General features: G+C 37.1%; 2 protein-coding genes across 2 annotated transcripts; one reads left to right on the forward strand and one right to left on the reverse strand.

The window, feature by feature from the left end:
* Window positions 1–5,627: 5,627 nt before the first annotated feature.
* On the reverse strand, window positions 5,628–7,466 carry LOC145782854 (SCAN domain-containing protein 3-like). Its single transcript, XM_082594619.1, has one exon. The coding sequence runs from the start codon at window positions 7,464–7,466 to the stop codon at window positions 5,628–5,630; it is 1,839 nt and encodes a 612-aa protein (XP_082450745.1).
* Window positions 7,467–10,302: 2,836 nt separating this feature from the next.
* LOC145783291 (protein lin-54 homolog) lies at window positions 10,303–13,299 on the forward strand. The gene has a single exon (XM_082595129.1). It carries the CDS (start codon window positions 10,312–10,314, stop codon window positions 12,136–12,138), a length of 1,827 nt encoding a protein of 608 aa, XP_082451255.1. The 5' UTR covers window positions 10,303–10,311; the 3' UTR covers window positions 12,139–13,299.
* Window positions 13,300–13,501: the final 202 nt, after the last annotated feature.

A 13,501-nucleotide genomic window follows, 5' to 3' on the forward strand; every position in this document is an offset into this window, starting at 1 on the left:
CCAAATCCGTTCGTCTGCATGCAATGACCGAACAAGAAACACACCTTTGAAACGTCTATTCAAATTGTATTTCTGTAAAAATTAGCCCGCGGCTATCGAAATCGAGATGCAACGCCGTACACCTCTAAAAACTGTCACTACAGAACAGATTAATTGGATAAAAGACGGAACTTTTGTCCAGCTAGCAAGCACTAAGCCAACAGTTAAATGTGCGGCCAACTTTCAACAAACAATTTTAAGAATGAATCAGAAAAATTTGTGATAACTCAAAGGCACGTCAGCAGTCAGTGTGACGCAATAATGAAAGACAATTATGAAGTCATCCAAACACCTACTCCAGAGGCTGATGCAATATTTCATGTTTAAACAGGTTTCAAACTGAAACAGGTTTAAACAGGTTTGACACAAGTCCATGAACGATGGTGCAACTTTGGCACATTTTCTAGCAACTTCCATGACGTAATATTCAGTAGACTTGAACGGTTTTTATATGACGTTTGATTAGGTGAACAATTGTCTGGAACAACCGCAATATTAGATCCTTTCATGCACGTCTTAAACCATTAAGGTTTTGCCACCTTTTCCTTTTGTTAGTTTTGTTACTGTATTTCTTTTTCACAATGTCATTTCTTTTGCATTCTGACAAAGAAAAATGAATTGAATAGATGGTAGCTTTAATAATAAATTATAGATAGGTAGCCTAAGCTACTTGTCTTGAATGAAGACCAAGCATGAATGTTTAGTTGATTTCAGCAACATGGTCCTGTATTTTACCATGCCATGCAGATAGTCACCAACTGTTCTAGCCCCTGAAGAAGTCAGTCGTGACTAATTGACGAAACGTCGGCATAAAAGCAGATTGTCACTTTATACATCTTGTGATAGTTCAGCTTAATTTGCACCAGTAGAACGCATCATGTTATTTAATCTCATATTTAATCAAATAAGAAGTTTGCTTCAGTTTGTCTAATCTAGTGATTAGAATTATGGAATAGAAATTAAATCTGTTCAAACTTTGCATTTCAGAAAGCGGAAACTTCACAATGTCAACGTCGGTATGTAGTTGATGAGCATGTGTCTGTGGTTCTCAAAGACTTTGCGAGCACGCAAAACGGCCAAAATTGCGCTTCCGAAATGTATTTTTTAATCCGAATCACGACGGTAAAATTGTTTCAGATCAACGAAACGAAGTGAATTTGCCAGTGAGGCGATCGTAAGCGACATTTTTATCATAAAAAGGTTTGATTGATTGTGGAAATCTTTATTGAGAAGGCTTCTTTGAAATCTTAATCATTAGGTGCCACAGAATGGAGTGCAGTCCTTAAAATGCGTTGCTCAAGCGCACCCCGAGAGTCGAACCAGCGCTGCTTGATCTTACAGTTTCTTCTTCGCTCGTATCGTCAGACGTTTTGCCAACCGATGAGCTGGGGGCAGACGTTTTGACCTTCACATTTTGTCGCTCCAATCTTTTTTTAGGTCTTTGCTGTGTTGACATGCAATGTTTTTTAGTTTTCGCTGTTATGGCCACTGCATAGCTTAGTGATTAAGTGCTTGACTCAAGATCAAGCGGCGCTGGTTCGGTTCTCGGGGTGTGAAGAAGGAAGCTTGAGCAACTCATTTTAAGACTGCTCTTCATTTAGTGGCAGCCAAGCCCAATGGATGGAATTGATTTCCGATAACAACACTTCAACAATCTGAAACTTCAATCTGCCAATCTCGATGACCAGTCTTGCGTCAAAAACCTCTACAAGTATGCAAAACTACCAAGAGAAATCTATTAAAGTATTGTCAGTCCGAGGATAAAGATTCAAAACCAAACCAACTCAATAGTAGCCAGACAAGTGAAAAAACGTCAGATCGTCTTTTCGGTTACACCTAGTCAAGTCAAGTCAATTTATTTTGTTTTAACAGCGCCATATATTAACAAACAATCAGAGTAAAATGTAGTTGTCAAAACAATGCATTGTACAACTGTTGGTTAGATTATGGCGCAATCAGGATGGTAGCGAAAGACCATAAGCAGTCATCTAGTCAGCCACCACCCCGTCACAGTAAATCTAACTACACATTCATACACAATAGTGTGCAGAGGCAGGCACACTACTTCATTGAATAAAAAGGTTCGCCACTGAGATTGAAAAACAACTACTGTTGGTTTGAATCTGCATCCTCAAACTGAGTAAGCCGAGGATGAAGATTCAAACCAGCGACCAAGAATTAACCAACGACCAATAAGTGATTGTGTGCTATAATAGGCTACAGCACTTGCGAAAGTTTTCTTGAAATAACGGTGAAAAACGTGAATACCACCACCGAATTGCAACAATTTTTATGTAAAGCATACAAAAACAGGGCAATTTGATACTAACTATAGAGAACAAAGATTAATAAGTACGATATGATGATATACTGTAAAGGTAAGTTATCCTTTGTATTGAGCACTTAAGGTACGCATGTATATTCATGTAACAGTTGGTTTTTGACATTTTTTTTAAAGCATTGGAACGGTAAATCTTTTATATCGTGTGAAATTTCACTCCACACTTGCACACACAAGAAATGGAGTGTTTTTTTGCCAAAGTTTGTTTCAAACCTGGGAAGAAAAAATCTGGTTTTAGCCTTATGTCTTGTATCATGTTGATGTATGTCGTCTAGTTTAACAAAGTAGCCAGAGAAACATGCTGGCAAAAAATTATTTTCGTACTTGAACATGAACTGTGCATATGCCAGCTTTGCAAGGTCACACACTTTTAATACCTGAAATTTGCTGTACATGTAGGTCGTCGAGGTTTTCCTGTCACCAAACAAACAGGCTCTAATAAATTTGTTCTGAATCACTTCTACCTTGTGTATTAACGTTTTGTTGGCCCTACCCCAATTAATTATTGAATATTGAAGATTTGATTGAAATAATGAAAAGACAATTTAAAGCAAAATAAAACAGAGAAAACTTTTGTAAAATAGTTTTCTTCCAAGTGTTGGTTATAGGCCTACTGTACAGTGTACATGCATAACAAACACGCTTTGTCGAGAAGGAACGATCTTCCTGGCGTCAGCAGCACTACCGGACTTTACAGTTCACAATGAGATTCAATTGACTGGAAAAAGCAGCGGTTGAGAACTATGTGGCATGAATTAGTGGTGCGATACTGATGAGCCAAGCCTCATGCGCGAAACACGTGTCTATCGCTGAAATCTTGGTACACTCGACTGCCAAGAAACAAACACGCTTTGCTTAAATTTTAAATGGCAATTGACCGTATGATCGTCTGGTTGTTTCCCTGCCATTATGGGAACATGTTTAACTTTTGCATTGTTTATTGTGTCTGTTACTTGCATATTGCAAACATGTACTGTGTTCTTGTTTCCGACAAATAAACCATTGATTGAAATTGTCCAACGAATATTTTTATCTGCAGCAAGTGTGCTCCTTTGCAATACATTTTTCGATTGTGTTTTAGGTTTATTTTCGCTATAACGAATTGACTTTTCGTTGCAAAAAGAAAAAGGAAATCACAATTTGTTCTGTGTCGAAGGGCGGGAAGTTCTGAGTTTTGTGATAAAAGTGAACTTGACAAACGATAGAAAAATTTGTTTAAATGATTTTGAAATCATTGTGAATACGTTCAAACGTTGTCACTGTTGCGTATCTATTTTTATCTGTAAACTTTCTTTTGTGGTAAAAAAGCACTGGGCAGAAATAAGTTTGTGAAAACCAGATCAGAATGCTTTAAAAAAGAAGTATAAATTAATATCCACTACAAAATTGTGGCTGAATGTGTATTAAATTGTGCTAGAGAGCATAATCATTTAAATACAATGTTTTTACGTTGAATGTTTGAATGTGAACTGACTGTTTGAACATGAATGAATCTAAAAATAAATATTTATAGCAGCCTCCCGTGCCAGAACAACTCAGTTCATGAGTCGGGCCATAGACATCTTTCTCCAGAGCAGCTTTTTCTTGCCCGATAATTCCACCTCTCCAATTGAGAACACTGTTGCTCCACTCTGTTCTTCTTCCAGGTCTACCTTTACAACAAAGTTTTCCTTAGGTACCGGTAGTAGCCAAAACCAAACTACCCCCCCTTTTTTTCAATGGCCATATTTTCCAATTCCAATGGCCTTCTTTTTCAATGGCCCTATTTGGGAAGCTTCCTCTCATTTACAAACCCATTGTAGAATAAGTTGTTTTTTTCATGTTAATGGTTAGCCATTGTGGTTAGGTGTTGTCATGCCTAATTGCCTAGTCAAGTTTAAACATTACCGGTACTTGAATAGTTGACTTCCTTAATCTATGCCATTTGTGTTATTAATTGACTCCTTCTGATGTTTTAGATATAAAAAGTTTGTAGTTGGCATGTCTTAGCCAACGTTACTTACCTGTAGTGTTCAAGAACAAATTTAAAGAAAATAGAATTATAATTTTTTTTTATCTTAGCTGTGATGGTCATCAGACCACTTGCTCAGTTCACAACTGTTGACTTGTAGGAGACTCAGCTGTGATAGTGTTATGAAAAGTTATAGCCTAGGTATTGGTAATAATGTGTTTGCCAGTTCTACAAGGTTATAATATAGGCAGAAGCTATATTTATCAAAATGTAAAATCGTGCATGCTATAATAAATTTATCAAGATGGTAGTTAAAAAAAATGGCAAAACTGAAGCCTTTAAATAATACAAGTGATAAAACTATTTTCTTGAAATAAGTATTGTTAATTTTTGCAGCCGTCAAACTTACTCGTTGGCAGTAACAAAGTGTATAAAATCAGTCAATTTCATATAGGCTACTGTACTATGCTAGCAAAAACCAAAAAGAAATTTTGACTCGGTAACCAGAAGAAAGTTGTTGTCCGGTAAAGATCACATGCAAATTAGTTCAGCAAAAGTGACCACACCACAATTTGGCAAACAAAAATTTACATAGAGAAATTCTTCCAGTAAAATTAAAAAATTTTAACAACTAAGCTTGATCACGGTATTCATGCTGTTACAGAGCTGGAAGCAGCTAAAAAGCACTATTTATTAATCAAGTCCTAAAAAAACGCTTCTGAGGTCCTGGAAATATGAGACCAATACAAACTCAGTGAGCCTTGACATTCATGCCAAAATATGTCAAGTTTAGAGGTTGTAAATGCAGCGTTTTGTTGTTGAAGACAAGGCGTGAAAAGCTTAAGTGATCAGGTAAGCATAGCCTCTGAGGCTATATTTACAATATATATATGGTAAGAGTAGCCACTGCATATAATATGTCCTTCACCACATTGCAAAATTGAGGAAAGGTGACGTCTCAGATTATGGAAGCTTCAACTTCTGTAACAAAATTTATATCTCATGTGAATTCAAGTGCAAGGCACAGATTTTGTTTATCTACAAAGGCTTAACCGTTGTTACCATAAAATTCTTTCTTGAGAAAAATTAGTTTTGAGGTGAAACTTGCATGTTTGACTGTTATACTGTCAAACAGTTCATTAAAGACTGACATTTACTTAGGCCAGTGTTTTTCAACCTTTTTTGAGCCACGGAACAGTTTATGCATTAAAATAATCTTGCGGAACACCAAACGAAATTTTATAATGATGCAATAGTATAAACAGCACAACAACAATTTATTGGCTGTCAGCTTTCTCAGTGCGATATCTGGGCCTGTTTGGATGAGCACAAAGCTGATATTCGGGCAGGAATTGCAGAAAGACAAACGCGAAGCTCTTCCTCAACAGTTCTCAATTTTTCTCGTTTTTTAACTTTTATAGCAGTCATGCTTGCAAAACTCATCTCACACAGATAAGTTGTTGAAAATGGAAGCAAAGTCAAAATAGCATTGTTTGCCACAATAGGAAACTCCTTGGAAGTCATCACCCAAAAACGTTCCAAAGGTAGATCGGAAAATCTCAATCTTAACGTGCGATCTTGTCTAAGTTGAATAAATTCTTCTTGCTCCTGTACAGTCATGACTTTCTCAAAAGCTGTTGCTGAGCTGTAAGGATCCCTGACCCAGTCAAAGCGTTCGGTAGGAGCAGAAGGGAAATAAAAAGACAGTTTCTCCTCGAGAGTTTTCAAATGTTTTTCTATAGTCTCGCATAGAGCAGCAGTGTTCACATTTCTTTGACATTTTTGGGTGAGTGGAAACATATCAAGGACTGTATTTTTCACATGTCGTTGCCAAAGCTGCACTTTTGAACGAAATCCATGTATTTTATCTGTGCTTGTCAGAAGATTTTCATTTCGGCCTTGCATCCGTGTGTTCAATTCATTTAAATGATGGAATATGTCAGCCATGTATGCTAACTTTGCACACCAATCATCACATGCCAGCAGCTTTGCCCCATCAAAGCCTTCATCCGTTAAAAATATCTTTAGCTCATTTTTCAATTCATAAACACGAGCTAAGACTTTTCCTCTTGATAACCATCTGACTTCCGTGTGAAGCAGTAAAGTTGTATACTCTGCTCCCATTTCTTCGCATAAAGCTGCGAATATGCGACTTTTTAGTGGTCTTGTTTTGACAAAATTAACCATCCTCACCACAGCATCAAGCACAGAAGCTAAATCTGCTGGCAAAGTTTTTGCAACTAAGGCTTCTCGGTGCAAAAAGCAGTGTGTAAGTATGACAGCTGGGTGTTTCTCCTTAACTCTGCTAACAAAGCCTTCGTGACGTCCGACCATGGCTGCTGCTCCATCTGTACAGACACTATTACAGTTCTTCCATTCAAGTCCTCCTTGTTCAAAATAATCTGAGGTAACACGAAATATTTCTTCCCCGGTTGTCTTCTCAGGCAGTCTCTTGCAAAACAAAAAGTTTTCTGTGATAGAATCACCATCCACAAAACGTACGTTTGCCAAGAGTTGAGCATGTCCACTGATGTCTGTCGACTCATAAAGTTGTAATGAAAATTTTCCGCTGATACGTACCTTTTCCAAAACAACTTTTTCGATGTCCACAGACATGTCTTCGATCCGTCTAGCAATTGTGTTGTCCGAGAGCGGGATTTTAGCTACTTGTTTAACTGCATCAGGACCAAGCATCTCATTTACAATCATCTTACAAGCCGGTAGTATTATTTTTTCTGCTGCAGTATGTGGCTGCTTTGACTTAGCTACAAGCTCAGCTACAAGGTAGCTCACTTTTAGAGCTTTTTCAGATACTGTTGTTACTCGTTTCATGAAATTCGCTTGCACTTCAATGTCTTTACGAAGGCGAACGAAATAATCTTTTTTCTTGTTTTTTAATGACGGGTGGTTTGTTTCTAAATGACGCTTCAGCTTGGCTGGAACCATGGCACTGTTGCATAGCTCTTTCCCACATATCATACATAATGGGATCGGGGCAGTAGGATCACCAGAGAAAGTAAATCCAAACGAAATGTAATCTTCACTGTATTGTCTCATCACAGATTTTGCTTTCTTTTCATTGTTACCAGAACTAGCCTGTTCATTTGCACATTTCCTTTTCAAATATCTATCCATTATTACCAGTTTAAACTCGAAAGCTAAAATTAATTATGATTTTTCGTACTGTTTTCAAGTCTATTTGTAGCACTGTTGAAGTAACAATAAGTTGTTAAATAAAATAACCACTTGCTGCAAACATAAATAAAATAACCACTTGCTGCAAACCTAACTCTTCAGTAACCTTCAAGTCCTTTGCTTAACTGTTCTTTATCTGAACCCTAAGTTTCTGCTGACGAAAATTACTCTTGATATTATGATGCAATAATTAATACAATAATTTTTGATATTATGATGCAATAATTAAAACTTTCTTCGTTTCAACCTGAAATGCGCTGCTTTTTGCGATCGCGAGGAGTGTGGATTAATTGTGTCAAAGGAGTGATTTTCGACCGGTGTTCCATGGAACACTAGTCAAACTAATAAATTTCTTGCGGAACACCTGACGATCTTTCACGGAACACCAGTGTTCCGCGGAACACCGGTTGAAAATCACTGACTTAGGCAACTGTTGTTTTGTTGTACAATTCAGGAAAATCAAAATTTCCCCATTTGGGGCATGGTAGACTGTTTAGTGCTGGTCTTTTCCTGCATGTCACACTCACAGGTCGACAAGTACCATTCGTGTTGCATTTGGGTTTCTTTGACAAATATATATATAATATCACTCAGCTGGGAAAGGCCCCAGCATTAAAAATAAAATTTTTGGTTTTTGTGGGGTTCTTCTATTGTGTGCTCCATTTTACAGTTATTTGGCAGTATCGATCGGTTAGCATTCATGCTACTTCAATGTGATCATCATAACATGCAGTACTGCAGTAGTGCTTGCTGGAACTTTCCTGTCTTTATTGTGCATTGGTGGTTGCTGTGGTAAATTAATTGTTTTATTACTGCAGAGAAAATACAATTGGTTTAGTATCTTATCTAATCTCTTTAGACTTATTGTTTATTAAGACTACGTTTTTCTTTGTTTTGACAGAATTTTTTTATTGTTTGTTGGCCCTTTTTGTTGTATATTCTGTCCTGTCTCCGTTTCTTTTAGGTGTTTTTTTTCTCCAAACAAGGTCTGTAAAAATAAAAATAGTTTCTGCATTTTTCCCACTCTTATTTTTTCATCTGTCAGTCACTTTTAATCATTTCACTAAGCCCAGCATTATGCCCTGCTTTCAATTCTTAGAATGAAGGCTAACTATAAAGTCTTGTAATACAAAAAAAGGTTTGTCGAACACAGATATGAAATACTTGTGTAGAATGTGTGTGTGTGTTTCCAACATGGTAATATTCAGGAGCATCGTAATTCGTATTATAACTCTGATTTAACTGCACATGTAATTGACAATATTAACAATAAACGCTATTATTACAGCAAAAAGTGCTCAATGCCAAACAGGACAAATTACATCAAATATATATAATATTAGTTATTACTTTCTAAAACCTGTACAGTCCGTTTTACTCTAAAAGGGAGATCATCAGATGGTCCTTATTCAAATCTGAAGGCCCTTCTGATGATCCCCTTTTAGGCTGAAACAGGCTGTAGAGGTTTTAGAAAGTAATACAGTAGAATTTGCCTATAACGGCTTCGTTTATAACGTCAATTTGCCTATTACGTCACATTTCGCTCGGTCCCGGCAGAATTCCTATCTTTTACGTACATTGTAGTTCAGCTACAACAGCATCGCCTATAACGTCCATTCGCATGCAACAGCACCCTTTATTGGTCCCCAGACGTCTTTTGTTCGTTTATAACGTCACTTTAAGCCATCACCTTCACCACGAACGGTCAGTCTTTTAATCCAGTTAGCGCTGCTGCTTGCAAAATGTCTTCTCTTTATTTTGCTACGTCGTTCTCAACAGGGACTTTAACTAAATTAATTTTTCCCCCACGTGAAAAACTATCACATGTAAAAAGCAGCTCTACAGCTGTGTCAAATCCAAAACAGCTCAAGATCAATGCCTTTTTTGCTAATAAACAATGAACTTCTCTACTACCGTATGTAACGAGCTGTATTGCGCAAATTTTCTGTACTTTTCGCTGTAGGTTATTTTTTTAAAACAATTTCTTTGTTTACTGTATTTTCTGCGTGCCTTTTGTCAGTTTGGTGGTACACAGTAACCCTGATTGGATTATACATCTCTTTCTTTAATCAAAAGACAGTTGTGGAATAGTTTGCGGTAGTTCGTCTATAACGTCAATTCGGCTATAACGTCAGTTTTTGCAAATCCCCTAGAGGTGCCGTTATAGGCGAATTCTACTGTAACTATATTTGGTGTAGTTGACAATATACGTACTTGATTATATTAGAAGACTTATGTAGTGAATAGTGATGTTATTACTGGGTTTGCTATATTGATATTATTTGGAACAGTGGTTGTTCTAATTGAAACATTCAAGCTATACTAGAAGTGTTTTACAGTAATAGCTATTAACGCTTTAAGTGAAATACTGCTGTTTAGCTGCTAGTCAATACATTTTGTCAAGGAGACCACAATCCGGATTTCTTGTAGCTCACTTTTATGAAACCTGCATAGGAAGTGAGGCAGCAAGTTCAAAAGGCTGATTTGGTTTTTCAGAGCAAGCCTGACATATTGTTTTACCAAAGTTATTCTCATACATATGAGGTTGGCCAGTATTTGAATAGTTACCACTTAATCCGTTCCATTGGGCATCAATTTTTACACTTTTCTAACCTTTAATACTTCAAAACTGAATGACTATGTCTTCGGTCAATACACTGCTTTTGTTGATTATTATGTTTGTTTTTTTTTTTAAGTCTAACTGGGTAGTTTGCAGTAAACCTAATCTTATTAAATTCTCATTGTTTTTTTACATTACAGATAGAACAATAATTTAGTGTGGAAAATGGAAACATTTTCCAGTGGTCCTCAAATTCAAGATTTTTTTGAGTTGGGCATCATGGATGAGCATAGTGATGATGTTGAAATGGTGGAAGTTGATGATCCTCATGATACAACTGATGATGCTTTGGAAACCATTTTAATGGAAGAAGAAACTGCTGCAAAGAAAGAAGTTGTTTTATCTTCGAGGCCATCAGTTGTTTCATTGTCATCTAAGACTGCTTTGGATTTGACGCAAAATAACATTGTCATGGCCACTCAGCCAGTGCAGGTTTTATCACAAGACAAACCAAGTGGTGTGTTTACAAAATATGTTTTGAAAAAAGGAACACCAGCATCCATGCCAATGCAACCTAATACTTTTTCTGTTGCTACAGTTGGTCAGCAGAAAACTCAAGCTGTAATGGTGCACAAGAACAACCTTACATTGTCACCAATTAAAGGAGGCTTTAAAATTCCCATATCTCCACTTAAAAATCCATTAAAGGTTTCCGTTATTCCTAATTCTAATGCCAATACAATTAGAACAATTAATCTTAACTCTGCATTGCAAAATAATGGAGGTCTTAATCAACCCCATTCAAACTTTCAGTTTCAAACACTTGTTACTCCCCAGAATAGTCAGACAAACACTGTACAAACCAGACCAATAGCTCCTCATAATTTAACTCTTCAGCAACCAGGAGGCAGAGTCCAATGTTTACGTCTTGTACCTGCCAGTGGTGCCCAAAACTCAGCTTCGAACAACATTCCTGTTACCAATTTGTTAGCGCCACAAAAAAGCACACCTACATCAATTCCAGTTGGTGGCGCTATAGTTCAACAACCAGGTGTTCAATCCATTGTGAATATTAAAACTGTTCCAAAGCCAGTTCAACTTTCACAGGTCAAGGCACAGCGTTTAATCATGCCTGCAAACACCATACAGCAAAGCCAACCTTCTATTGCTAATATTTCTCCAGGGTCTCTTTTACAAGCTGGAAATGTTGGATATGCAATGGTTCCAGCAAAGTATGTTGAGCAGTTGAAAAAACAATTAAACAGTCAAATGTTACTCAATGCAGATTCTTCATCTCCAACTACTGAACCTCGCAACACTAATCCAACTTTTGCCAAAGTTTCTTCCAACGGGAAAATGCGCAAATCTTGTAACTGTTCCAAATCAATGTGCCTAAAACTTTATTGCGAATGTTTTGCAAACGGTCATTTCTGCGAAGGTTGCAACTGTATCAACTGCCACAATAATTTAGAATATGAAGGGGATCGGTCAAAAGCAATCAAGTCTTGTCTGGAGAGGAATCCGGCCGCGTTTCGGCCGAAAATTGGTCGTGGCTGTGACGACAATAGAACCCATCAGAAGGGATGCAATTGCAAACGATCAGGTTGCCTTAAAAACTATTGTGAATGTTACGAAGCTCATATTCCCTGCACTTCGAAATGCAAATGCATTGGTTGCAAAAACGTTGAAGAAGACAGTGCAATACAGAATGAACAACACTCGCTAATGAACTTAGCGGATGCAGCGGCTGCCAGGTCTCAACAACAAGCAGCAGCCAGATCAAAAATTGATTCTCGGCTCGGAGATATGAGACCAAGTCGCACGAAAGCGCAAACCTCTGTCACGAGCACGGGAGAAAAACCACCCAGTACTTTTTTCACCCAAGAGGTGATAGAAGCAACGTGTACATGTTTGCTTGCCCAGGCAGAGGAAGCGGAGAAAACCAACAGACCAATGCAAGTCGCGGAAATGATGATTTTAGAAGAATTTGGAAAATGTTTAATGCAAATCATCCAGTCTGCTGGAAAGACAAAGACGACTCCTCAATCGTAACTGCTTTTATTGTGCTGCAGCATTTCAGATTTGTAGAGTTGTTTTTTTTTCTATAGAAATTTTTATCGATTTTAGCTGATCTTCACGGTCGATTTCAAACATTTTCTCTTTTATGCTTGTTTTTTATAATAATTTTTTAAAGAAATCATATGTAAAGTTTAACTATTAGGTGAACTGTTTTTGTGCCTTTTATGCAGACACACAGCCTTGTATGTTGCCTGGTCGGTTAGCTTGCTTGTGCGGACCATAGAGCGAACAAGTGTTCATTTGGCTGGAACGAACAAGTAAATTTGTGCTTCTACTTCACAAGATTTGTTCAACATTACAGAGTGGCACATGGCTACCAAAGATTTGATCCATAAAGCAGATATCAAAAGAAACTATCGAAGGAGTTGTTACTTTGATATCGGCTTTGTGGTTGTTTGAACATTGCTTCCACTTGATTTTGAACCAAAAATAACCACTGTACGAAGCATAGCCTACACATACAACTTAAAGATAACTTATAGGCTTACAACGAAATATAAAAATTAACATTCTCACATCCCCTGCTCGCCATGAAGAATCTGAGCAGTCCCTTTGGTTATATCTTTGTTGTTGATTTCATTTTAATAAACGTGTTTTCAACCATGGATATGATAAAATTGATCGTAACAATCCTGCAAAAGTTGTGTATTGACGTTTACATTACAAAACTGTTTCTCCACACCACCAATCAGTATGCTCAGGTCTGCTCTTGTCTGGTTAACAGACCGGCCTTTTTTGTTAGGCCAGGGTTCGATTCTAAGGTTAGGTTGTTAATCATTAAAAAAACATATACCGATTGTATGCAAGACAGTGGGTGAGTGGGTGTATGCTGGAATTTAAGCGACTGTTTTGAGATTACAAACAAACGTCCACCATAGCGTTAACATTATTGATGCAAAAACATCATTTTTAAACCAGAGACAAACCTTTGTTCGCTTTTACCAAGTAATTGTGCTCTACTTAGTTAAGATTATTTTGTTATAGCATTCTATTCACATATTGCAATAATAATATTCGACAGATGTATTTGAATCTGGTCTCAAATAATAGCCTACACTTAGGTTTATAGCATACGATTTTCTACTATTGTTTTATTGTGGAGTTCTGTGTCCTCCATTACTGCAAATGAATAAACTCGATGGCTTAAAAACCGAAGTTGTGTCGCTTTTTCAGAGTATTACCGTGATTATTAAAATTCATTTTCATTTCTGTACGGTAATACTAACCAAAACTCGAGGTGATAATTAGCACAATAAAAAAAGAAATCGAGATTTTTTTCCAAAAACATAATGATTGTATATGCACATTCACTGAAACATGAGCTGAAAAATGACTT

This window comes from Aplidium turbinatum, chromosome 14 (genome assembly GCF_918807975.1).
Source record: "Aplidium turbinatum chromosome 14, kaAplTurb1.1, whole genome shotgun sequence".
NCBI lineage: Eukaryota > Metazoa > Chordata > Ascidiacea > Aplousobranchia > Polyclinidae > Aplidium > Aplidium turbinatum.

Coding starts and splice junctions, on each gene's coding strand:
- LOC145782854 (XM_082594619.1), bottom strand. CDS start 7,466: ATGGATAGATATTTGAAAAGGAAATGTGCAAATGAACAGGCTAGTTCT.
- LOC145783291 (XM_082595129.1), top strand. CDS start 10,312: ATGGAAACATTTTCCAGTGGTCCTCAAATTCAAGATTTTTTTGAGTTG.